General features: G+C 58.4%; 4 protein-coding genes across 6 annotated transcripts; 1 reads left to right on the forward strand and 3 right to left on the reverse strand.

Moving 5' to 3' along the window:
- Positions 1 to 6: 6 nt before the first annotated feature.
- ULK3 (unc-51 like kinase 3) lies at positions 7 to 3,875 on the reverse strand. Its single transcript, XM_038146905.1, has 15 exons — positions 3,681 to 3,875; positions 3,321 to 3,461; positions 3,022 to 3,142; positions 2,814 to 2,918; positions 2,592 to 2,735; positions 2,421 to 2,503; positions 2,195 to 2,350; positions 2,016 to 2,121; positions 1,861 to 1,901; positions 1,669 to 1,771; positions 1,488 to 1,552; positions 1,293 to 1,371; positions 1,169 to 1,209; positions 1,040 to 1,087; positions 7 to 964 (listed from the first exon to the last, which is right to left on the reverse strand). Exons 1-15 carry the CDS (start codon positions 3,780 to 3,782, stop codon positions 773 to 775), a joined length of 1,527 nt encoding a protein of 508 aa, XP_038002833.1. The 5' UTR covers positions 3,783 to 3,875; the 3' UTR covers positions 7 to 772.
- A 191-nt stretch (positions 3,876 to 4,066) lies between these two features.
- SCAMP2 (secretory carrier membrane protein 2) lies at positions 4,067 to 16,990 on the reverse strand. Its single transcript, XM_038147261.1, has 9 exons — positions 16,834 to 16,990; positions 11,959 to 12,039; positions 11,386 to 11,475; positions 10,465 to 10,582; positions 9,678 to 9,806; positions 9,093 to 9,252; positions 8,488 to 8,589; positions 6,450 to 6,567; positions 4,067 to 5,434 (listed from the first exon to the last, which is right to left on the reverse strand). Exons 1-9 carry the CDS (start codon positions 16,888 to 16,890, stop codon positions 5,288 to 5,290), a joined length of 1,002 nt encoding a protein of 333 aa, XP_038003189.1. The 5' UTR covers positions 16,891 to 16,990; the 3' UTR covers positions 4,067 to 5,287.
- Positions 12,117 to 20,629, forward strand: MPI (mannose phosphate isomerase). Of its 3 annotated transcripts, XM_038147259.1 has the most exons (9): positions 12,117 to 15,180; positions 15,747 to 16,425; positions 17,404 to 17,531; positions 17,837 to 18,037; positions 18,119 to 18,260; positions 18,924 to 19,106; positions 19,215 to 19,388; positions 19,497 to 19,705; positions 20,084 to 20,629. In XM_038147259.1, the coding sequence occupies exons 4-9, from the start codon at positions 17,843 to 17,845 to the stop codon at positions 20,300 to 20,302; spliced, it is 1,122 nt and encodes a 373-aa protein (XP_038003187.1). In that variant the 5' UTR covers positions 12,117 to 15,180; positions 15,747 to 16,425; positions 17,404 to 17,531; positions 17,837 to 17,842; the 3' UTR covers positions 20,303 to 20,629. The 3 variants fall into 3 exon arrangements, with proteins under 3 accessions (XP_038003187.1, XP_038003188.1, XP_038003186.1); XM_038147260.1 differs by having other exon boundaries at positions 12,117 to 16,425; XM_038147258.1 differs by lacking the exons at positions 12,117 to 15,180; positions 15,747 to 16,425 and adding an exon at positions 17,043 to 17,097.
- A 172-nt stretch (positions 20,630 to 20,801) lies between these two features.
- On the reverse strand, positions 20,802 to 25,411 carry FAM219B (family with sequence similarity 219 member B). The gene is made up of 6 exons (XM_038147262.1): positions 25,334 to 25,411; positions 22,809 to 22,911; positions 22,460 to 22,544; positions 22,040 to 22,117; positions 21,723 to 21,771; positions 20,802 to 21,571 (listed from the first exon to the last, which is right to left on the reverse strand). The coding sequence occupies exons 1-6, from the start codon at positions 25,409 to 25,411 to the stop codon at positions 21,413 to 21,415; spliced, it is 552 nt and encodes a 183-aa protein (XP_038003190.1). The 3' UTR covers positions 20,802 to 21,412.
- Positions 25,412 to 25,544: the final 133 nt, after the last annotated feature.

The raw sequence follows: 25,544 nt of genomic DNA on the forward strand, positions 1-25,544 counted from the left end.
GATGCTGGGGGTGCCAGGGCCCTGAGGAGTGGAGCAGGGCAGGCAGGATGCTGAGAGTGCCTCCCTGAAGGTGCCTGACAGCTGCTCGTGCCCGACCCACTCGGTCCCCGCTGAGCACTGCTCGCGGTAATGACACTGATGGTGCAGCCAGCACCCGGCAGGCTCCAGGTTTAGGAAGGAAAAGCCTCTTTTCCAGTGCTCCAGCAGCGAGAGGCAGGGAGGAATGGCCGGGCTGGGCCGGTGCAGCGGCTGCTGGATGGAGGCTGGACGAGCAGCGGTGGATGCAGAGGTAGATGCTGGGCGAGGAAGGCACAGGAGCATCCCTGCCCACCCTCAGCTCCCGGCCGGATCTGTGGGCCGTGTGGGCTCCCCCAGAATTTGGGAGGTGGAAGAACCACCCAGTCGAGAAAGCAGGGGGGATGTCCTGCCAGAGCCCAGTGCCTGGATAAAAATACCCTTCCCGTGGAGCCAGCGGAGGGAATTAGAGTGGAATAACCCGCCCGCTGTGCCAGGGGAGGCTGCAGCAGCAGACGGTCGAGGCAGGGCTGGCAGGGAAACGAGCCAGCGCCTGGAAGAGGGGCAGATGGCCCCACCGACCCCCCCGGGGCTGGGAGCCCGAGGGTGACCCCCCAAGTGTCACCCCGGTGGGAGGGACGGAAGCCTCAGGCTCCTCTTGGCGCCGTTGTCTCCTGGCAGGGCAGCGAGCAGCGTCCCGCGGGACAGCTCCCGGGAGTCACTGCAAGGTACAGGCTGTGCCGGGGCACGCAGCCACTCACCGGGCTGCCCCCGCCGCGGCCACCCCCGGGCGAGGGGACAAGCCCGTGCCAGGGGAGACGGGGCTGGGTGGCGTTGGGATCAGCCTCGGGCTGGGGGAATGTTCCCCAGTCCCCGTGGCAAAGGGCGACTCACCGCTCCGGACGGACTCTGCCAGCGCCTCTTTGCCCATGGATTGTGCCTCCCGCATCTGCCAAGGCAGAGGAGGCTTTTCCAGCCTTCAGCCTCTCCCAGCACGCTCCGGAGCCCTCCCCAGTCATCATACCTTGATCTGATCCTTCAGGTACTCGGCTCGGGCCATCAGGGTCTGGATCTGGTGGGCAGAGAGAGAGGACACAGTCCCCCTGGGGCCAGGCCAGCGGGGACAGCCGGGTGTCCCAGGGCTGGCACTCACCTCGGCGTGGAGCAGCTCCCGCCGCCGCCCCGCCGGCTCCGCTGCAGGGGAAATGTGCCACGGCATGAGGGATGGGAGCAGGACCCATCCTTGCCCTAAAAGCCCCGCCTCAGTCCCAACTCACCGGCCAGGAGCAGCAGCAGCTCCCCCAGGCTCTGCTGGTACAGCTCCAGGGCGTCACTGTCATCCCTGCCCTCCTCCTCCTGCAAGAGGCCCCGGGCGTGGCTGTGGCTGGCGGGGTCCAGCAGCCCCCTCCCCACCAGGTTTGCACCTTCCCCTTCCCTCGAGGGGTGAGGGGACCCCCACGGCCACCCCTCACCTTGGCGATGGCAGCTGAAGCCACTTCCAGCGCCGCGCAGAGCCGAGGTTTGTCCTTGGCCATCTCTGCAAGGGGACACAGCTACGGGGATTGCCCAAAACCTTCACCCTTCAGCCCAACACCCCACCAGGGCCCCTCCGCCAGCTCTGACGCCGGGGCACGGGGAACAATCACGCACTACCTTTGAGGAGCTCTCTGGCCGGGTTTCCTTTCTCCAGGAGGTTCTTGTTGCTGGAGGAGACCAACACCTTCAGCTCCTCTGCTCGGGAGATGTACTGCCTCACCTGTGCACATTTTGGGGGTGAGGAGAGCCCCGATACGGGGTTCAGAGGATGGGGGTGCTGCCCCCACCCCCCCAGGGGTTTTGGCTCACCTTGGCCCGGATGGCTTCTTTGCGCCGCGCGTCGCTCTCATCTAAGGGGCAGAACGACCAAACACGGGCTGGGTGGGCTAACAAGTGGCCCTCCCCGGGGTGCTGCCCCCCCAGAAACACACCCAGGCCCCACACAACCCCTGGGGGGGACTCACAGTGCAGCGCTGGCACGAAATACTCCAGGGCTTTGCGGTAGAGGGAGAAGGCGGCACCGGCGTCTCCCTCCTGATCCTTCCTCACCGCCTCCACCACCAGGTCGGTCTGGGGGACACAGGGGGGGTCTCAGGGCTTGGAACGCCCCCGTTGGCAGGCAGCAGCCCCCAGCCCCGCTCACCGCCTTGCCCAGGCTCTCGGGGCCGGGCACGTGCTCCATGTCCACGAAGGGGTGGGCAAAGAAGCACTCGAAGGAGATGCGCTTGCGAGGGTCCCTCTCCAGCAGCTGTCCCAAGAGATCCCGGCATTCCAGAGACAGCTGGGGCCGGCTGGGAAGCTGGGGAGGGAAGGGGCTGAGCCCACTGAGCGCTGTGAGACCCCCCCAGCCCCATCCCACCCCACGTTACCTCCACAGCCCGGTCGCTGCGGATCTTCTCCTCCAGCTCGGCGAAGGAGCGGGAAGCGAAGGGCGGCTTCCCGAAAAGCGCTTCTGCGGGGGGAAAAGGAGAGGTGGGGGAGATGGAGAGGGGGAACCAGCCCCGAGCAGAGCCCCCTGGGGCGACAAAAGCCAAACCCACCGTAAAGGATGACGCCCACCGACCAGAGGTCCACGCGGGCGTCGTAGTGCTGCCGGCACACCATCTCGGGGGCCATGTAGAGCGGGGAGCCGCGCAGCACGTGCTTCTCGTCCCACGGGGACATGTACTGAGCAAAGCCGAAATCTGCCGGACACAGAGCTCGTGGGGGCACAGGGAGAAGGGATTCGTCCCCTCCCAGCCCCTGCCGGGGGCTGCCCTGACCTGCCAGCTTTAGCTGGGGGTTCTCTGGGGCGCTCAGGAGGATGTTCTGCGGCTTCAGGTCCAGGTGGGAGATGTTGCGGTCGTGGAGGAACTTCAGGGCGCAGGCTGGGCGGGTGGATGGGCACGTGCTAGCACAGCCCTGCACCCCAAAACCCTGGGGAAGGGGCCCCAGCAGAGCCAGGGTGGGAGCCAGGAGGGGTGTCCTCACCGAGCTGCTGCAGGAAGACGCGTGCCACCTTCTCGGGGAGCATCCGGCGCGTCCGGATGAAGCGGGAGAGGTCCCCCCCGGCACAGAACTCCATGATCAGGTAGATGTGGTCACTGTCCCACTGCGAGGCAATAAGACCCTGCCGTGCCACCCCAGCCAGTCCCACCCACACAGGTTCTCCTGGACCAGTTTGCCCAGCTGCTGGCACCAAGCCCCACGGACACACCCGTGGGAAGCGGGGATGGATCCAAGCCAGAGCAGCTCCGGCTCAGAGGCCCTCTGGGAAGCCCCCGGCCCACCTGGAAGTCCTTGAGCTCCACAATGTTGGGATGGCGGATGGTCTTGAGGATCTCGATCTCCGTCAGCAGGTTCTCCACCGATGCCCGGTTCAGGCTCCTCTTGTTGACGCACTTGATGGCCACCACCTCACGCGTGTCCCTCTGCCGAGGAGGGCGGGCAACGCTGGACCCCCACCCAAACAGCCACCGCGGGTGGGGAGGGGAGGGAAGGGAAGGACCCCCTGCAAGGGGGCGGCAGGTGCCAGGCGAGGGCTAGGGGGGGTGGTACCCCATGTGGAGGACCGGAAAACGGGGAACCCACGGGAGTGGGGGGCAGATTCGGGAGCAAAAAGGCGACCCACGCGGCGGGCTCGGCCTTACCTTCCTGTAGGCCTTGTAGACGGTGGCGTAGGTGCCGGAGCCGAGGGGCTCGGTGAGGATGAACTCGTCGAGGCGCGGCGGGGCCCAGCCGGCCCCGGCCATGGCCCCTCCGGAGCCCCGGGCCCGGCACTCGGGGCCCGGCAGCCGCTTCCGCCTTCCCGGCGCGCCACGGCGCAGGCCACGCCCACAGCCACGCCCACAGAGCAGGCGGACCACGCCCCCAACAGCCATGACTACGCCCACACATCCTTCATCCAGAAGCAAGCCACGCCCCTGGCCCCGCCCCATTCATGATGACCACGCCCAATCCCGCCAATCGCATCAGGTCACGCCCATAGCCACGCCCCCACAATGGCCACGCCCCCTCCGCCGGCACGAGCACCGTCTCTGGACCACATGAACAATTTTTTATTAATAATTTTTTAAACATTAAAAGATCAGACGCGGGGGAGAAAAAAAATTCCAATAACACAGGAGGAAAAGGGTGTAAAAATAGCGATTTGTGTATCCCAGCGCCCCCCGCCGCCCCTCAGCAGCACAGGAGGGGGGTCTGATACAACCCCACCCGGCAAAGGGGCAAAGCCAAACCTGCATGAACCCCCCCCGACACCCAAACCGCGGGGCTGAAGGAGGGAGAGGCGGGAACCTGCCCCCATCCGCGTCCCAAGGGACATCCCATCTCGGGATGCAGCTACACACACATGGAAACAGTTCCTTCCCAGCTAAAAAAAAATTAAACTCGTGAGGAGGAAGGCGGGGAGGAGCCTTCCCTGGAGAAAGACTCACTCAAGGTTAGCTGGAGAAGGGCGTCACAGGCACTGTGTGACCCGGCATCCTCAGCTGCCCCAGGCTGGAGCTGGGAGCAAACCAAAATCCCTTTTCCTGGTCTCAAGTCACAGAGAAGACTCAGCCTCCACTGATCCCTTCTCCCCCTCTCTGTGCCCAGCGCTGGTGCCCGCAGGATCCTCGTGGAAGCAAGGGATGTGCCCTGGGGGGACCAGGGGAAATACATCCCCCCACACACTTCCCCCTGCTCCCAGATTTTCCTTCGTGGCTCTCAGGAAGCCCAGCAGTTACGAGGTCAAAATACAGCATTGTGTGAGTGTAATAAACCAAAAGTACGGTTTCTGTTCTTAAAATTAACAACATCAACTACATGCACGTTACAAAACCCTCCCAAAACAGCAGATAATCAAATTCTTCATAGCAAAGGCCAAGAGAAGAGAGAGTAAAATCAAAAACCTGCTTCCCCTCATCTTCCTGCTACAGACAGAGCGAGGGGAGGAAAAGACAAACACCTGGAAGGTCCTGGAGAGAGGAATATTTGCCTCAGAGAATGTCTTCCCCCATCTCCCCACACCCTAAAACAAGACAGGGAAAACGAATCATCCAAACCGTAGCTCAGCTGAAGCCAAAAAAAAAAAAAACCTCTTCTCATCAGGAGTGTCGGCATCACAGAGCTCACATGGTACCCCCAAAAAAAGTGCATTTTCAGAAAAAACCGAAAAGGAAGGCTGGGGAGATGAGGGCAGAGGAAGCGAGAGGGAGGTAGCCCAGGAAGACGGGCTGGGTTTCCTGGGAAGAAGGGCTGGGTTTCCTGGGCAGGGTTAGTTTCCCCGGAAAGCACTCTGTGCAGCCGAGGAGGCCGCCCCGGCCGCTGCGTTCTGGAAGCTCCTGTTGGTGAGGATGCCTTGGGAAAACTCCTCCTGGGCCCTCTGGAAGCTGGCTCCTGTGCGCCGATACAGGGAATGCACCTGGGGAAAGAGGGGAGGGAAAGAGGGAATGCAATCAGCCTGTGGCTATGGGATTGCTGCACACACCCAAGCAGTTCCCTGGACAGCTGCACAGCGTGGGCTGCTGCTCCGTGGCAGATTTCAGGACACCTTCATCTGCTGAAAAATGTGGTGCTCTCAGCACAATTGTTGGTTTCAGACCCAAAATTCCCCACACTGTGATGGCTCAGGCTTAACCAGTATTTACTGGAGGGCAGGACCTGAAGGTGCCAACAGCATCAGGTATTTCCTTCAAGATAAAGGCAGGAGAGCAGAAGGAAGTACCAACAGAAAGAGGATCAGTCCAGCCTGTCCTTGCCTTCCCCCAAGCTCCATTTCTGCTGCTCCTGCAGAAATCCAGCCCTGCTGTTGGCAGGCAGGAGGAGGGAGGAGGGCTGGGTTCTAGAACCAGTGGGAAGGCACTCGCTGGGATCCCACCAGGCTTTGGAAAGCCCCACAAGGCTGTGGGAGCAGGGACTGACAATGCCTGGATGCTGAACAGAGCCACGGCCACCTCTGCTCGGCCAGGTCCAGGCATGACAAGGGGCAATGGCTTTAAACTGCCAGAGGGCAGAGTTAGATGGTGCATCAGGGAAAAAATCCTTCTCTGTGAGGGTGGGGAGGCCCTGGCACAGGTTGCCCAGAGCAGCTGTGGCTGCCCCATCCCTGGAAATGTTCCAGGCCAGGGTGGACAGGGCTTGGTGCACCCTGGGATAGTGGAAAGTGTCCCTGCCCTTGGCAGGATGTAAGATGAGCTCCAGTGCCCCTTTCCAAGTAATTTCATGATTCTACGGCTCCAAAGGGAGGCTACTTCCCACTTCAGGAGTGGCCAAGAATTTTGGCATCGCTGCAGGAAGCACAAGCAAAAATACTTTAATTAAAACCTCTTGACCCGCCAGTGCCCCCATCCCATCATCATCCCCAGGCGGGTGAAGGGAGGCATCAAACCCCGGACCCCTGGGGGCAGCCTGAGCTCTGCTGGCCCCGAGCCACTCACCTGCTTGAGGAGGAAGAGGGAGAGGACGGCGCAGAGCGTGAAGAAGGCTGCCACCACCATCATGATCACCACCACGGCCACGTTCCCTTTCACCTCCGACAGCGCCGCGATCCAGCCGCTGCCAGGGACAGGAGAGGAGAGGGGTGAGAGAGGGGTGAGCGTGGACAGCATTCCAGCACAGCTGGAGCACACCAGGGAGCACACACGTGCTTCAGGGGAAGGTTACAGGGCAGCACAAAACCAAGCAGCTGTGGAAACGGGAGCATGGAGCTCATCCAGGCCCTTGTTTTGGGGATAGAGTTTCCATTAGAATTTTTAGAGGAGGATTGTGCTCATCCCACCCACATTCCAGCCCTGTGCCCTCCCCTCAGGCAGCAAAATCAATACCCTTGGCGCCAACTGTGACTTCCATGGGCACCTTCTCAAAATTCAGCCAAGTGGGGTAAAGACAGGTTGGAAGAGATCAGCTGGCAGGTCTGGAGCCTGGAGCTGAGTGTCACCCTGACAGCGATGAAAGGGTCTGGAGCAGGAGGAAGAGGCAGGAAGGGATGGAACTGGTGAAACCTGGCACAGATTGCCCAGAGCAGCTGTGGCTGCTCCATCCCTGGAAGTGTCCCAGGCCAGGCTGGATGGGGATTGGAGCTACCTGGGATAGTGGAAGGTGTCCCTGCCCATGGATGGGATGAGCCTTAAGGTCCCTTCCAACCCAAAGCATTCTGTGATTCCACCATTCTAAGTTCCAGACACTGGGAGCTGTCGAAGGGAAGGGGGCAGGGAGAATGTAAGGAGTTACCAGCCCTCGGCTGTGGCTGAAAATACCAAGACACCTCGCTCCGAACACCTTCCTGGGTGCTGGAGAAAGGAACCTTTCCAAGAGCTCCGCCAAGCACGGCGTGTGCCAGCGGGAGGAGGGCTGGGGTCCCACGCCATGCGTGGCACCGCTCCTGGCAGCACAGGGAAGCGCAAAGGCACGCCACGCCAAAAATACCCGCGCTGTCTGCGGGCAGGAAACGGAGCAGAAAGCTGCAGGCAGCCTCTCCGGGCCAGACCGAGCCCCCTCCCCATCCCCCGTGACTCGGGCAGGGGGGAGGCCGGGGACAGCGCTGCCCACGGGCCCTTCCGCAGGCAGAGGGCAGAAATAGACGGCAGCTCCCGCCTGCAGGCCGCCCTCGGGACAGGCACCACGGGCTGCTAACCTTCCCCTGAGCTCCCCAGCTCCAGAACGGGAGCTGCAGCCGGGCAGCAAGGCGAAAGGAAAGGCTGTGCTCTCCCTGCAGGGCACAGCTGCTGACACGAGGCTGCTGGAAACGCTCCAGAAGCCCAGGCTCACCCTTCTGGACAATGTCACCGAGAAAGGGCGAGGCTAAAAGCCTCTCTGCTTATCTCAGCCCACCAACCACACGCTCCAGAGGGATTCGGGGAGAGTTTGGGGACAGAGTCGGGGTGGTAGCAGCAGTATCAGGCGGAGCAGCACCCGGATTTCAGGTCAGAGATCCCTCAGCCCCACACTGCTGTCAGGGAAGGCTCCAGTTTGAGCAGATCTGGTTCACATCAGAGGAGCAAATATGATCTGTACTGAGTGAGGGAGAAGAGGCACAGAAGAGCTCTCACAGAATCACAGAACAGGTTGGGTTGGAAGGGGTCTCAAAACTCATCACATTCCACTCCTCTGCCATGGGCAGGGACAACTCCCACTACCCCAGGGTGCCCCAAGTCGCATCCAGCCTGGCCTTGGACACTGCCAGGGATGCAGGGGCAGCCACAGCTGCTCTGGGCACCCTGTGAGGGAAGGACTCCTGCCCAAAATCCAGTAATTCACATACTCCCCTTCTCATACTCCTTCACATACTGGGATTAGGATAGGAAGAGCAGAGAAGGGAGGCAGCTGGGACCTGCCAAGGCTGTGCATGAGCTGAGCGAGGAAAACCACAGCAGAAAGAACAGGCAGCTGTCAGAAGCAGGTCCCAAAGCTCCTGCCAGTCACAGCCCTGGTGAGAAAAGGGATGTGTGACACGGAAGGCAGCGAAGCCAAGCTTACCTGTCTCCCCAGCCAGGAATTCCAACAGCCTGGATGATGTAGATTGCTATTTGGCAGAAGAAGATGAAAAAGAAGACGAAGAAGCTGAAGGAGCTGTCAGACCTGCAGGAGAGATGGCAACAGGAGTGAAACCCGTGATCTCTGCACCGAGAGGAGAGGAACAGCTTCAGTGAACTCCTTTCTCCGGGGAAGAGATGCTGAGGGAAGAGGATGTGGGGAGGAATCTGTGCACCCAAATGTGCCCACTGCAGATGCAGTGCTCTGCCCAATGCAAGATGGGGTGAAGGCAGCTCCCTGGACAAACGCAGTGGGCTCAACATCAGTGTACCAAAGAGTGTCTTAGGAATCCATGAAGTGAATAAAAAAGGAATTAAAAGTGTCCTCTGTCTGCCTAGGCTTGGATTTCAGGATGAAAAAGGATCACCACAATTAAGGTCTATCAGACAGATCTAATATGTTTAGTAACACAGTGGATTGGGTTTATCTAATGATGCAAAGAGCTGGAAAAATCCTGCAGGCAAAACACGATGGGAACAGATAAACCCAAAGCTCCTCCCACTAAGAGATACATCCCTGATACAGGAAAAAACAAACCCAGCACTTGCCTGAAAGCCTTGTAAATTGGTCGGTACCAACAGAGAAAGGCACAAGGGGTGAATAAAATTAACCACAGAATGGAGAGACCGAAGTCCACTCCTCTGCTGCTGTCCACTGTGAACCACGCCAGGCAAGCCAGCAGGTTTAGGAGCAGGGTGACGGAATGCACTGTTTGGGGTGGGAGACAGAGAAAAACAGCATCAGCAAGCTCTTGGAAACTCCAAAGCATCCCTAATGTCCCACTGAACACATGGAGAGCTGCAGAAATTAAGGTGACTTTGGGCCATCCAATTTCCCTGCCACCCTTGGGAGGGAAACAGAGCTTGACTCAGAAGCTCATCTGATCCTGCTGCTCACGGCCAAATCTGAAACAGTTGTTCAAGCCTCCATTAAACAATTAAAATTCTGTCATGATTGAGCTATTCCCAAAGCATAAACTCCAGGTTCTTCACATTTACCTTCATAAGAAAGGAGGGAAACCTGATTTTAGCCTTGCAGACAGCACCAACGGCATTTACAGTGTGACAGAGCTCAGCCCTTCACACAGAACCTCCTCCAAAAGAATTCTGGCTGCAGGCGAAGCCATTACTTACACATCCACAAGTAATAGAGCATCTTGCATATCCGCTGGTAGTCAGCTGGGATGTCTGCAGAGAAATCCTGGTAGAAGCACGGCTTGATGGGACACTTCTTGGGGAGAGGAGGCCAGTTGTTCTGCCTCGCTGTGGGAGGGAGGAAGAAGCAGCTCTTCACTTGCTCTTCCCTCATTCAAAGACTAATGCCCACCCCAGACTTTCCAAGCAGTTGTTCAGCTATTGTCTAATTCATTAAAAGCTTGGCAGAGCCCAGGGGTTGGGCAGTTGCTACATCTGAGCAGGCAGCACGGCAGGAATGGGATGAACTGCTGGCACAGCAGCCGTGTGCAGGGGTTTTCTCTGGAGGAAAGCAGAATTCCCCTGCACTGGCCAAAGGGCCATCACAGCCACCATCACTCAGCCCTGCAAGCCCAGATTCAGCCACTTCAGGCCAAGATCAGGGGAAAAATACTGGGTTCCTGTGGTTAAAAGGGTGTTGAGGCCGAGAAGAAGAGTTTTGCTGCTCTCAGTGAGAAGCCTCAGCACGGCAGTGTCACTCACCAGCCCTGACATGGGCACAGATCAGTGTTGGAGAGCTTCTGGTGGTGAAATGCTTGAGGGCAGGGACCCACCAGAGCTGGCTTCAGCATCCCACCTCCGATGGGTGGGATCCCACCCCCTGCCCTCCCATCTTGGAAGCTGTGGGATGCCAGGCGCTGTCCCAGAAGGGCTGCCACAGGGAGTTTTCCTGAAATCCTGGCAAACCAAGGGATTCAGGCTGCCCCGGGCAGGAGTCAGTACTCACGGTCGATGCTGGCTGCGTGGCTCTGCAGTTCCCTTTCCTTCTTCTCCAGCTCAGCTGCCTTCCTCTCTAGCTCTGCCTGCTGCTGGAGCAGCCCTGCCTGTGCTGCTGCAGCCACGGCCTGGGGAGGGGACAGAGACATCACAGAGGTCAGCCCTGCCCTGGGCTGGGCTGTGGTGGCACCACTGGGTGCCAGGCTGGGAAGGAAGCAGGGCACAGGGTGACATAAAAGCTCAGCCTCAGACGTCTTGGGCACAGGGTGACACAAAAGCTCAGCCTCAGACGTCTTGGGCACAGGGTGACACGAAAGCTCAGCCTCAGCCCTCTTGATTCTGACAGGAATCAAGGGACGAAATCAAGGACAAAATCAAGTTATCCTACAGGAAGTTAGAGCTGGCAGGAGGAGCTTTTCCACAGCTTCTTCTACCTCACACTTCACCTCACTGCTCTGAGCTCATCACTCAAGTGGTGAGCAAGGCTCCTGGGCTTATCAGAACAATTCCCTTCCCAGCTGCCTACCACGCCTCTTAAGAATCTCTTCTACCTATTTTGTATTCTGAGAAATGATTCTTTCTCCCTCTTCTTTGATGAGGTGGTGCTGGTGGTACTTGCATTTATTCTCCTGGCACTGAGCATGTCTGACCAGACACCAGAACTGAACTAAAAGCATTAGCAGGATTCATTCCAGAATTTCCAGAGGGAAGCCAGAGCCAACAGGACACAAGGCAAAGCAGAGGGACTCTGCCACCAGAGGGACAGGGAAAAAGATGCAAGAAGGACTGCACCCGTGTATTCCCTACAAAGCTCGGCCTTGGAAATGCAAAGATCACCAGCAGCTTCCCAGTCCCCACCCCAGGGAGTGCTGTGCTCCCAGGGGCCCTGGCAGCTGGAGGAGGCTGGGAGGGCAGCAGAGAGGGGCTGTACCTGTGGCGTGGGCTCCACGGATGTCTGCAGCACGGCCGGCTGCGAGTGGCCCGAGGGCAGCGCCGCCGGCGTCGTCCGCGCCGCATTCGTCTGCGAGAGACACGGGCCAGCAGGGAAAAACAGGGCAGCAGAAACACAGCGGGCTCTTGGTGAATTGTTTAAAGCACAAATCTCACCCTCCTGCCCCTCCTTCTCCCACCAAACTCACGGCAGCAGCCAGGGAATAAGGATGAGGCTCTTGCAGCCATCCCCCAGCACAGCTCAGGTCCCAGCCCAGGGAGCAAGTAAATGCTGCTGTGCCCTGCCACAAACCACCCTCACCCTCCATGGGGCTTCCCTGGGAGCCAGCAGCCAGCTGGAGAGGAGCTGTTCCATGCCAGTGGAGAGCTCCAGCTGGGAGCTCATTACTGCTCCAGTGCAGGAGCAATTTCCCTCTCCTGCACGCCATGAGCCACATCCACAGGGAAATCAGCTGTGAATTCCTCTTTTTTTTAAGCTGCGCCTATCAAGGGACCTTCTACACCACTAAAAGCACCACCAGGCACACAGAGCACGAGGACACGTGGCACGTACCCGCTGGGAGCTCTCGGAAAAGGGGTTGAATTCATCCAAGCCACTTTGGCTGGTGTTTGTGAGCTGTGTCACCGAGGGGTCCTGCAGGGAGAGAGCACAAGGAGAAATCAGCACTGGATATTGGCTATCACCACTGACTGCACCGAATTGTTCCTTTTGGAAAAGGCATTTAAGAACAGCAGGTCCATCCTATCCATGCTGCCTGCTTTCCATCTGCTTGTTAGGTGGGAATTTGAGGGGGGTGAAACACATCCCTGCTACAGGGAGATGGCCCTGGCTGGCAAGGAATGTAAATATCCAAGGAGATGACTACCAGCAAGGCAAGACTCGTCAGCAGAAATAATCTCCTGCTTAGCCAAGAGGGACATCTGAACAACCACAACGTGCTTTTGGCACAGGAATACTTTGTGCAGGTTACTTCTGCTCACCTACAGCAAGTTATTCCTAATTTCCAGGGATTTGGATTCATCCACCCGTGGTCAGGATGTTGCTGGGCCTCACAAAGCAAGCATGGAGCCAAACAAAATCAGGTTTTAGACACAGCTGATCCCGGCTGAGAGATGCTGGCAAGCTAAAATGCCAGTGATTGCTCTGGATAAGTGAAACACTCAGGAAAATTGAGCTGGAGGTGTGACACCAATTATTTTAGGAGGTTTTAATGCTGCTGGCATAACAGCTCTCATTTCCACTCACAGCACCTCCCACTCGTCTTTCAAACATCCTCTGATGTTTAAAAACAGGCTCTCTGCACCTCAGAACACCTCTCTCCCCTCACCTGCAGGGTTTTTATGCAGCTGTTTTTATCTCCTCTTTTGCACCTCCTCCTCTGCATGCAGAGATTCCTCTTGGGCAGCCAGGTGTTGCCCTCTGGAGCGCTCTTCTTCCCAGCTATCCCAGAAACAAGGCCCCTTTTTGAACTCAGAAATCCTCCTGGCCTGGCAACCTCAGAGCCGGGCGTGGGTCAGAAAATTAAGAAGTGGCTTCTTCTCCCTCCCTCAGCACCTCGTGTGTCCAGACCAGCCCTTCTAATTTGGTGCTCCATGGTGGGGAGGAGGAACCAAGGCTGCCCCGGGGAGCCGGAGCACGGAGGAAAATCCCTCTGGAGCCATTCCCGGGGCTCTAGCGCAGCCTTCTGCTGAGCAGGAATCGCAGGGAGCAGTTAATGAGTAACTGCAGAGCTCCTGCATGGCAGGCACTCCCCACCAACAGGTCGCACTCGTTTGTGAATCACCCCGGGCTGAGGCATCGCGCGTTCTCCGACGCCGCTCGGCAAAGTTCAACTCCCCAGCGAGGAAGGGCTGCAAAAAGTGGGAAGAAGCAGCAGGACTGCCAGGCTGGAGATAAAAAGTGCTTTTATTTCACTCCTGACTCCTCTGGAAGCTTCAGCTGTGCAGAGATAAGGGCTGTCAGCACAAGTTTACGCTTCCCCTCACGCACGACAGCGCTGCCCATCAGCACGAACCCTTTAGTCCGGAGCACACGAGCCCCAGCTGGACTAAAGTCCAGCAGAAAACAACTGCACAAGGAAGAGAAACTCCCTTCAAGGTGTGGGAAGTGGAAAGTGAAAGCTGCATAAGCCTCTGGAGAGCCTGGGTGGGCAGGCTGGGAACAAGGTAAAATGCCACAGTACCGCCGTAAAACACACGTTTTACTTCCCTTGGCTCATCTGCACCCAAAAGAAAGCTGGAGGCTCTCCAAGGGCAGGGAGAGCAGCACCACGGCTTCAGCTGCACCACGGTTTGATTCCCAAGGTAGACAAGCTCTCATCTTACTGCACAGCTTTAAAAAAAAATCACTTAATTAGGCCGTAAGGCCAAGGCCCAGCAGCTGGGCTGAACTCGCCTGCTATTGTGCAAGCGTGCCTAAAATAGGAACCCAAAGAGCAGGGAATTTGCAACAAAGCTGAAGTGTTTGGACACGTGCCTGGGGAGGGCAGGAAGGAAAGCAGAGGGCGATGCGCGGGCAGCAGCTTCTGTGAGCCCGGAGTGGGCAGTGAGGGATGAGCGAGCACCAGGAATGCAGAGATCAGCGAGGAGCTGCCCACAAACTTCACGTTTTACAGCTATTTTCTGCCAGCTAGGCAGCAAAAGGCAGCTGACCCTCTTGACACAAGCCCTGGAAAGGATCAGGAGATGGGGATTTAATTCAGAACCTCTTGGAGCCACCATAAGGGTGTCCAGCCACAAAGCTTGTGCTCACAAGTGAACGATTGGCTCGACCTGCAGGGTGCCATGAGCAGATCCCAATTGCTGCCCTTCCAGCCACGGCTTCCTCAAGTGCCAGGGATGTGTGATGTTGTTTTTCACGGCTTCAGATGCCCCCAGCCCGGAGCAACTCCACATCTGGACCAAACGGCACAGCCAGGAATATTAAAACTATTTTCAAATGCAGCTTTAATGCAAATACAAAGCTGCCGCCGTGCTGCTGAAAGGTTTGGATAGAACAGGTTTGTGCAAGGAATTCTGTTTTTTTCTTTTCTTTCTCTTCCCACAGATTAAAGAAACAAAATGAGAGGCCTCTCTAGACGAGATCAAGGAAAAAGAGCTCAACCTAGAATCATCTGGAACTTAACACAGTTGTCAAAATATCACAGTATTGCCCCAAATATAACCAGTCCTGCAGACGGATGGTGCTGCCACTGCCTGGAAGATGCACTGAGAAAAACCTTGAGGATTTAATTTTGATGATCTCTGGAAAGGATGGAAGTTTCCAGCTCTGTCTGAAGCTGGAATCAAAGTTTTGCAGGCAGCAGGTTACTAGATAAAGGAAGGAAGTTAATCATCTCTCATTAACTGGTTACAATAAGTAACAGAGCAGCCAGAGATATTTTTAACAGGACCAAAGCAGCTTATTTTACAGAAAGCTTAAAAGAACATCGTGAACAAAGTCTCCTGAAAAGGCAGGATTTGAGGAGGATGAAGCACTGAACCAGCAGCTCCAGCAAGGAGGGACAGCCCCGGTGCTGTGGCAGGGGAGATGCAGGGGCTGGGAGGGTGAGGAGGCTTCTGCGGCTTCCAGAGCGTGGCAGGGGGTGTCAGGGGGACACTGTCACCCCAGCACAGAGCCAGCACCTGCGTCCAGCCCCTGACAGGGAACACGCTGTCCCACAGGCTGGGATTTCATTTCAAACCCGACCAACGAGGCTCCAGGAAGCAGCAGTCAAAAATTCCTCTCAACCAGCAGCTGGGGACTGGGGAATTTTCCTTGATTAAAAAAAAAAAGGTAAGACAAAAACCTTCAGCCCTGAGAGGAGGGCACAGAACCTTCCACAAGGATCAGATGAGCTGCAAAGAGCTGTCACAGGGAATCCACAGTGGGACATGTGTCAATCCTTGTTAAGTGAGCCTGACAGGGGAGTTACTGCCTGGCAATCGCCTTCAACCTTTTTGTGTTTGAACAGTGAATAAAGAGTGAGCACAGCCCTGTTCTGCCAGATACCAGGAAAGCTTTAATGTGCACAAAGCAGCTGAAGGGAGATGACAAGAAAGACGGAGGCCGACTTTTTACCAGGGCCCAAAGTGACAGGAGAACAGAGAATGGCTTCAAGCTGACAGAGATTAGACTGGATATTGGACATTAGGAAATTCTTCACCATGAGGGTGCTGAGGCCCCGGCACAGGGTGCCCAGAGCAGCTGTGGCTGCCCCTGCATCCCTGGAAGTGTCCAAGGCCAGGGTGGACAGGGCTTGGAGCAACCTGGGATAGTGGAAGGTGTCCCTGCCCGTGGCAGAGGGTGGGATTGGATGAGCTTTAATTTCCCTTCTAACCCAAACCGTTCTGTGATTCTAGGAATGTTTACTTCCTCAAAGCCAAAGCAACAAATCCCGTGTCCAGGAACAGCAATCTATTCCATCTCCAAGAACGAACATCAGAGGAACAGGATCATCCCAACTCCTCCCATTCCTGAGAGTCAAAAGACCATGTCAAAATGAAAGTGAGGAAGAAGACAAAGACTTTTTTCACTCTGATTCCTCAAAAGACTCAGCTTCATCAACAAACAACTTCTGTTTGGCTCAGCCCTGAAATCCAAGGTCAGGAAAACACTCCTTGCTGCGGCTCACATGGCAGGCAAGCAGCGGAGGCGAGGCTGAGCTGCAGACGGGAGCGCAAGGCCAGACCCTGATTCCCACAGCACTGCACAGGCAGCACGGCCCAGAGACCGCGCCAGGCCAGCTCCCTGCATCAGTGACCCCAATTTCCAGAGGTTAATCCCAGAGAGGAGAAACCCAGCGAACACAGACCAAGCCCTCAGTGACCTTAACAGCAATCCTCTGCTTTGAGCCACGAAATCCACAGCTTTGCCATGGGAACGCACTTTAAAGTGCTGAAGCGCCTTAAAAACAAACCCAGAGAGACACAGCAGACAAGCGGCGCACCGCGCAGCACGGCCGAGAGAGCCCCAGCGATGGATTATTGTGAATAAACCCTCAGAGCAGGCATTCCCAGCTGTGCGGGAGAGCCCCCCGAGGTGAGAGCGGCCTGGTGCGGGGACACAGCGGGAGGGACCCGGGGGGCTCCCGGCGCTCAGCCGGGGGTGAGCCGCGGAAGGGCTTCGGGACCCCCGGCCGTGGCCGCGCGGGGGGCTCGGCAAGGGGATGCATTGAGGGGAGGAGACGGGCCCTGAGCCGCGGGCAGACGGCATGCAGCAGCGGGAGCCCGGGCTCGGGCAGGGGCCGCGGCCGCCCTCAGGGCCGGGGGTCGCGGCCGCCTCACGCCCCCCGGTCCCGCCCCGTGCCTCTGATTGGCCGAGGCGCGCAGGAGCGGCTCCGCCATTGGCCGGCGGCGCTTCACTCAGTGCCACGTCCCGGCGTGCGGGGCACGGGGCCCCGGCCGGGCCGGGCCGCGCCGGGCGAGGCCGCCCGCGCCCCGCGCCCACCTGGAAGGGGTTGATGTCCACCGGGTCGGCGAACGGGTTGGTGTCGAAGCCCGACATGGGCGCGGTCCGCTCCTGCTCCGCTCCCGCCGCCGCCGCTCCTGGCGCTTCCGGGGCACCCGCGTGACCGGGAGCCGCGTGACGTCACGGCGGCGCGTACAAGCTCGCGCGGGGTTAACCCGTGGGCGTGGCCGCGTGACGTCACAGCGGCGCTGGCGGGGGGCGGGGGGCAGGCCCTGCCCGGCCGAGCCATGGCGGAGATCCGGGGTGAGCGGGGTACAGGGGCTCAGCGCCCGCCCGGGCACGGGGGTCCGCGATGGGCCCGGGCACCGCCCACCGGCACCCCCCAGCGCGACGAGGCGGAGCGCCCGCGACTCGTGCCCCCAGCCCCAGCACCCCCAGGTCCCCGTGTGATGGTTGAAAATCGTCCCCACAGACAGTGTCCCCTCCCAGGGCCATGGTCCCCTCCCTCCCCGGCAGGCTGTCACCCTGCCCCGCGGGCTCTTTGGGTGTCCGGAAGGATTTTGGGGGGTTCTTTCTGTGCCCCGCTAACACTTGACTTGCCTCCCGCAGTGTTCCCCCTCTCCTGCGTGGTGCAGAACTATTCCTGGGGGAAGGTGGGCCTGGAGAGCGAGGTGGCCAAGCTGCTGGCCAGCGGTGACCCCCTGGTCCAGATCCAGCCTGACCAGCCCTACGCTGAGGTGAGTGTGTCTCTGTGTCGTTCTGTCCGTGTCTCCGTCCCATCTGTGTGTCCGTCCGTCCGTGTGTCCATCCCACCGTGCGGCTGTGGCTCTCACCGTCCTGTGTCCTAGCAGGACGTGATGCTGACCCCCAGCTGTCCCGTGTCCCCTGGGGGGAGCCTGGCTCGGAGGGAAGCCCGGCATGACTCAGCCCCCGAGGGAGCTGCCGGGGATCACCTCCGGGGCCAGGCAGCCTCTGGAAAAGCCCAAGTCATCCGCGCTGGCTGCCCGGCTCGGGGTGCCACCTGTGTGTCGGTGTCTCGCAGCTGTGGATGGGCACACACCCCCGGGGCGATGCCCTCATCCGGGATAACCGCATCCCCCAAAAGACCCTGGGCCAGTGGATCGCCGACAACCCCGCCTGCCTGGGGGCCAAGGTGAAGGACACCTTCCAGGGACACCTGCCCTTCCTGTTCAAGGTGCTGTCTGTCAACACCGCCCTGTCCGTCCAGGCACACCCCAACAAGGTAGGGAGAGCCCGGCGTGGCCAGCCCAGCTGGATGCCGTGTCCCTGGGGAGGTCAGGCAGCTCCTTTCCCCTCTGTGCAGGAGCTGGCAGCGAAGCTCCACACCCAGTTCCCTGAGCACTATCCCGATGCCAACCACAAGCCCGAAATGGCCATCGCCCTCACCCCCTTCGAGGGCATGTGTGGCTTCCGGCCTGTGGAGGAGATTGTCTCCTTCCTCCAGAGTAAGGATGGAGGAGGGTGCATGGTCAGACCCCAGAGTGGGACGGTGGCCCTGCTCCCTTGGGATGGGGTTTGGGATGGGGACAGTGGCCCTGCTCCCTTGGGATGGGCTTTGGGATGGGGACGGTGGCCATCCTCCCTTAGGATGGGGTTTGGGATGGGGATGGTGGCCCCGCTCCCTTGGGATGGGGTTTGGGGTGGGGATGGTGGCCCTGCTCCCTTGGGATGAGGTGTGGGATGGGGACGGTGGCCCTGCTCCCTTGGGTTAGGGTTTGGTGTGGGGATGGTGCTCTCTGGGGATGGAGTTCGGGGTGGGGATGGGGGCTGTGCTCCCTTGGGATGGGCTTTGGGGTGGGGATGGTGGCCGTGCTCCCTTGGGTTAGGGTTTGGGGTGGGATGGGGGATGTGGGGACAGGAGGAGGGGCTGGGCTGGGCTGACGGCGCTGCCCCGTCCCCGCAGACTGTGCTCCCTTGGGTTAGGGTTTGGGGTGGGATGGGGGCTGTGCTCCCTTGGGATGGAGTTCAGGGTGAGGGCAGTGCTCCCCAGCAATGGGATTCGCGGTGGGGATGGTGACTGTGCTCTCCTGGGATGGGGGTGCTGCTCCTGACTGGGGCTGCTCTCCCGTGGCCCGGGGGACTGGCTCTGAGTGGGGCTGGCCCCGCAGATGTCCCCGAGCTTCGGGCACTGATCGGGGAGGTGGCAGCGGAGCAGCTGGAGCGCAGCGGCAGCGACGACCCCCGCGGGGTCTCGGCCGCCCTCCGCGTGTGCTTCACCCGCCTGATGAAGAGCGAGAAGAAGTTCTTCGTGGACCAGCTGAACATGCTGGTGAAGAGGATCTCCCAGGAAGGTGGGTGCTGGCTGTGACACCCCAAGCCAGTTCGGGGGGCCGCGTTTAGGGAGAGGCCGGGGCAGCCCCGGCTCCCTCCCCACGTCGGGCCCGGTGTGTCGTGCGCAGCGGCGGAAGGGAAGGACACGTCGGGGAGCAACGGGGAGCTGCTGCTGCGGCTGCACTCCCAGTACCCGGGGGACATCGGCTGCTTCACCATTTATTTCCTGAACCTGGTGAGGCTGGAGCCAGGGGAGGCCATGTTCCTGGGAGCCAACGAGCCCCACGCCTACCTGCACGGAGGTGAGCGCCGGGGGGCTCTGCTAGCCCGGCACCCTGCCAGGCCTGGCCGCGGGGACAGGAGGAGGGGCTGGGCTGGGCTGGGCTGACGGCGCTGCCCCGTCCCCGCAGACTGCGTGGAGGTCATGGCGTGCTCGGACAACACGGTGCGCGCCGGGCTCACGCCCAAGTTCATCGATGTGCTCACCTTGTGCGAGATGCTCAACTACACACCAGCACCCAGCAGCTCCAAGATCCTCCCGGCGGCGCAGAGCCAGCTCGATCCCCACGTCTACCTCTACGACCCACCCGTGCCAGACTTCACCATCATGAGGATAGAGGTGAGAGGTGACAGCTCCGTGCTGGGGACACCGGCTGGGACACCCCAGTGCTCACCTTTGTAACCGGTGTCCTTTGTAATCGCTCACCTTTGTAACCGGTGTCCTGGCAAGGAGGGAGGGATGCTTGGGCATAATGGGGTGCTGGTCTCTTTATCCCTCCCCCGTTCCCTCTGCCTGGAGCTTGTTCACCTTCTCCACCAGCTCTGAGCAGAGGGAGAACCAGAAGAGGTCTTGGGTGTCCTCAGCCAAGCCGAGGTCCCTGGGCTTGGGCTGCTGCAGGCACAGCAAAGGGGTGGGAATGGGGACAACCCCCTTCCAGCTCTCCAGAGAGGAGGAAAGCTGGGGGACACTCCAGCACAGTGACATTTCCCTTGGCAGATCCCTGCCTCCATCAAGCTGTACCTCATCTCTGCCATGGACTCTGCCAGCATTTTACTGGTGATCCGGGGCACAGCCGTGGGCACCTCCACAGCCGCAGCCTCCGAGATGTCCCTGCACCGTGGCTCCGTGCTCTTCGTCTCGGCCAACGAGAGCATCTCCCTCCACCTCTCCTCGCCCGACGGGATGCTGCTGTTCCGAGCCTGCTGCCTCCTCTGAGCAGCACCTGGGACGCTTCCTCCACAACACTCCATGTTTGAGTAGATAGGAACTGGTGTGGGCAAAGTCTTCTCGCTTCAAAGTTCTCCCTCCGGCTATCAAAGCCCCAAACCAGCCCTGATGTATAGAAAGAGCAGTTCCGTGGATCGACTCCTCGGATGTGGTGCAGACCACAGGCTTTCTGCTGCTTCTGGTGGGCTCTTCCCAAGCTTGGCTGATGGCAGGCAGCGTCCCCTTCCCTGGCTGTAAAAGGGGGCTGCCTGGGGGATGATGGAGCGGGAGAGCCTCTGCTGCTGTGAATAAAGAGGTGACTTTGTCCCTGGCGAAGGGCAGCGTGGTGGAGGGAGCAGGAGGATGGAGGGGGACAGAGAGGCTGGGAGCAGCTCCAGCATCCTCCCAACACTGGCTGTGATTCCCCCCCTTGCTCCTCAGGCACAGGAAAAGAGTAAAATGTGATGAGGGAACACAGGAGTCCCCCTCACAGCACCAGCACCCCTTCTGAGTAATGAGATCCAGTTTATTGAGTGCTCCCTTTTACAAGTAAAATACAAAAACAGACAAACAAACATGCCCCCCACCCAACCAGTTCATGTCTCTTGACATGAAATCTTTAAATAAGGTTTCTGTATAAGAAGCTGATTGTCCTCTATGCCATAGAGCAGGACCATGGTTTAAGGCAGCGTTTATGGTTTGCAGCAGGGAGGCTCTCCGGCCCCCCAAATCCAAGCCCTGTGCAGAGCTGGGACGGGGGCCTGGGCTGTGCCTCACCTGCATCAAAGCAGCGTTGAGGAGAATGGGAATAAGCCATTAGCTCCAAGCCCAGAAACTCCCAAATCCTTCCCTTTATACCCCTGTGGAGGTGCCAGGCCCTGCCAGTCCTCTCTTCCCACCCCAGCCGAGTGCCAGGTCCCATGCAGGTCACCAAAATGTCACTGTGCCACCTCCCCCCGATATTGCTGAGTGTAACGAGAAGTCCTTTGGAGTCAGTTGGTCTCTGCCACGAGCAGCATCGTTCAGTCCTTGTGTCACCGTCCTGGCGTGGGACCCGGACACCCACCAGCCATCCCACGGGACAAAGAAAGTGCTGGATTTGGACCTGTTCTTGTGCAGCTACTGGATCACACAGGAGAGATTTTCTCCAAAACAACAGGGGCAAGAAGAGGAGGCGGCAGGTTTTGGGGGGATGAGATCCAGGTCTTCATCATCGGGGACCTCGTCGAGGTGGTAGCCGTCCTGCAGCAGCTGCCGGCTCAGGTCCTGGGTCACCTGCTGCAGGGGACAAAGCAGAGCTCTGCGGGATGGACACACATCCACGCCCTGTGGGGTGATGCTTCCAGCCCCAGCCAGAGCCTCGAGGGGTCAGGGGGACGAGGGAGCCCCTGGGGACCCCAGAGTGTCACAGTCAAAGCCCTGCACTTGCCTCAGCGGAGGAGTATCCCGAGGAACACCTGGATCCTGGCTCCCTGTCACTGAGGGGAAAAAGAAACAGAGCTGGCCAGGAAATGGGGGCTTTAGGGTGCAGATAAGGGGAATCTGGGGGAAAAAAGGAGCTGGCAGTGCAACCCCAAGGGGTATCTGAAATCTGGGGCAACAGGAGTGTTTCGCTGTCCTGAGGTGCCCAGTGCCATCAGGGATGCTCTACAAGTGACAAGGGAAATCAACCCCCTAAAAAGCCATTTGGGAGCACCCCCGCCCTCAAAATCGTGGGATATTTACCCAAAATCCTGGGCTATTCACCTGTCTGAGTCGAGGGAGACCAGGTTTTCGTCAGCTGTCTGGCTGAGCGCCGTGTAGCCCTTGTTGAACTTCACAGACCTGCCAGGGAACACAGGAGGGAGACCAGCACAGATGTTTTTATGTGCAAACACATCCACGGAGCTGACAGGCTGAGGAGCCAGGGCAGGAATCCCACTCCTTCCCACCCAGGCTCTGTCCAGGCCCACCAGCAGCTAACCCCCAGGATACCCAAATAAATCCATACACCAAATCATCCCCAAAATAAAAAGAAAAGCAGTGTATTTTATTATACTGGGTGTTCCTGGCCAAACAGAGCCAGCAGAAGAAGGTCCCAAGCTCTCATTTTCAATCCCCTGAGTTTCCCAGTCTCCCCAAGAAAATTGAAAACCACATTTTGGAAAGAGGAAGAGGGGATCAGACCTTTTAGGAGTTGGTTTCGGAGCAGTGGGTGCCCCCAGCAGCCCCTGCCTTCGCAGCGCTGCCTTTGCCAGCTCCCGCTGCCTCTCTGCAAGCCAAGCACAGGGACAGAGAGAAAAATCCCCACGTGCTCCCAAAGGGTTGCTTCTTTTGGGAATGGGTGAGGAGGGTGGTGCAGGTGAGCGTGGGTGCAGTGCAGGGCTTTCCCAAAGGCATCCTTATGGGTTTTTAATGGGGTTTTATAAAGTTTTTATCCCACCAATTAATAAAAGGGCTTTTGATAAGCCCAGCTCTGGGAGAGAGGTGGAAATGATGCCCAAAATCCCAGCAGAGTCCACCTAGCATCACTTACTCAGCTTGGCCTGAATGGAGGGAGGCTTGCTCATGATGTATGGACCTCTTTTCTCCACCACATCTGTCCCTTTGTTCAGCCTCTTCTTTTCAGCCCAAATCAGCTAAAAAAAGAGTGGAAGAAGCATTTAGCACTTCTCCACGGGGATGAAGTAAAGCAGAGTCACCTCAGAGCATCTGATCCTTCCTGGGAGCTCAAGGTCAGCAGGGAAATCTGTCCCCAGGGAAATCTGTCCCTAGGGACAGCTGCTCCTCCCCAGCCCAGGAGGAGGGAGAGGAAAAGGAATTAGCAGATCTGATAGCAGATGAGAGGATTATTTGGGAATGGTGATGCTAATTAAAAGCACAGGTAGTCACCATCCGTTCCTGTGCAAGCCTGGCTGCAGCAATACTTGGGAAAAGATGGTGGAGGAGGTTTCCTGAGAGGTAATGAAACACAAATGTAAGGATTGTATATTTTAATTTGGGGTTTGAGCCTTCCAAGCTTCTCCTTTTATCCAGTCATTGTCAAGGAGAACCAACGCTCCTAAGGGCAAGGGGGAGGAAAAAACCTCCACAAACACAAGAGTAATGAAGAAAATAGAGGGAAAATCAGAGAGAGTTGACACAGGAGGGACATGGAATTAAAGGAACACGGCAGAGGACTGGGGATGGCGATTGGAGAGCACCGCCAGGATTAGCCTCAGTGTCTTAAGCTGCAATTAGCAGGACAGAGCTTTATAGTGGAAATGACCAGGCAGGCAGTGCCCCCAGATCCCTCTGGATGTGCCATACCCCTTCCCAGCCAGCTGATGCTGTGCTGATACACCTCTGTGTACGTATATACATATATATATTTATTTATTTGTATATTTATATTCATACACTGTATACAGTACTGTGCCTCCCTGTCTGCAGCTCTGAAAGATGAACTGTCCCACTCTATTGATCCTATACTGCCCCACATACGCACCCCACACTGCCCCATAACCCCTGTGCACACACCCCACGCTGCCCCATGGACATAGCCCAGCCCCATAACCCCTGTGCACACCCCCCACACTGCCCTACAGATACCCCCAGCCCTATGCCCCACTCATGCACAAACCCCACACTGCCCCATGGACATGCCCCAGCCCTATACCACCCCTGTTCATGTACCCCACACTGCCCCACTCTCTCTCCTCAGCCGCACAGCCCCACGCAGGTATCCCACACAGCCCCATAGCCCCATGCAGATATCCTATAGCCCCATACAGTTATCCTATAGCCCCATAGAGATATCCCACACAGCCCCATAGCCCCATGCAGGTATCCTATAGCCCCATAGAGATATCCCACACAGCCCCACAGCCCCATACAGTTATCCTATAGCCCCATAGAGATATCCCACACAGCCCCATAGCCCCATGCAGGTATCCTATAGCCCCATACAGTTATCCTATAGCCCCATAGAGATATCCCACACAGCCCCATAGCCCCATGCAGGTATCCTATAGCCCCATAGAGATATCCCACACAGCCCCACAGCCCCATGCAGGTATCCTATAGCCCCACAGAGATATCCCACACAGCCCCATAGCCCCATGCAGGTATCCTATACCCCCATAGAGATATCCCACACAGCCCCACAGCCCCATGCAGGTATCCTATAGCCCCATAGAGATATCCCACACAGCCCCACAGCCCCATGTAGATATCCTATAGCCCCATAGAGATATCCCACACAGCCCCATAGCCCCATGCAGGTATCCTATAGCCCCATACAGTTATCCTATAGCCCCATAGAGATATCCCACACAGCCCCACAGCCACACGCAGGTATCCTATAGCCCCACAGAGATATCCCACACAGCCCCACAGCCCCACGCAGGTATCCTATAGCCCCACAGAGATATCCCACACAGCCCCATAGCCCCATGCAGGTATCCTATACCCCCATAGAGATATCCCACACAGCCCCATAGCCCCATGCAGGTATCCTATAGCCCCATAGAGATATCCCACACAGCCCCATAGCCCCATGCAGGTATCCTATAGCCCCACAGAGATATCCCACACAGCCCCATAGCCCCATGCAGGTATCCTATACCCTCACAGAGATATTCCACACAGCCCCACAGCCCCATGCAGGTATCCTATAGCCCCACAGAGATATCCCACACAGCCCCATAGCCCCATGCAGGTATCCTATAGCCCCACAGAGATATCCCACACAGCCCCATAGCCCCATGCAGGTATCCTATAGCCCCACAGAGATATCCCACACAGCCCCATAGCCCCATGCAGGTATCCTATAGCCCCACAGAGATATCCCACACAGCCCCATAGCCCCATGCAGATATCCTATAGCCCCATAGAGATATCCCACACAGCCCCACAGCCCCATGCAGATATCCTATACCCTCACAGAGATATCCCACACAGCCCCACAGCCCCACGCAGGTATCCCATAACCCCATACAGACATCCCACACTGCCCCCTACCCACAATACACACACCCCACAGAGCCCCGCACCCCCAGCCCGCCCGTACACCGCACGTACCCCCGGGCCCCGCCGGCCGCCGGCCGCGCTGGCAGCGGCAGCGGGAGCTGGCCCGGCTCCGCCGCCGCCCGTCGCCATGGCCGCCCCTGGCCCCGCCCCGCCGCCCGCCCGCCAATGGCAGCGCGGGGCTGGCGGGACTCAGCCAATGGGAGGCGGGGAAAGGGCGCGCCCCTCTGCCGCGCATGCGGGGTGGGAACGGACAGCGGGACGG

The sequence above is a fragment of the Motacilla alba genome, chromosome 10 (assembly GCF_015832195.1).
Source record: "Motacilla alba alba isolate MOTALB_02 chromosome 10, Motacilla_alba_V1.0_pri, whole genome shotgun sequence".
NCBI lineage: Eukaryota > Metazoa > Chordata > Aves > Passeriformes > Motacillidae > Motacilla > Motacilla alba.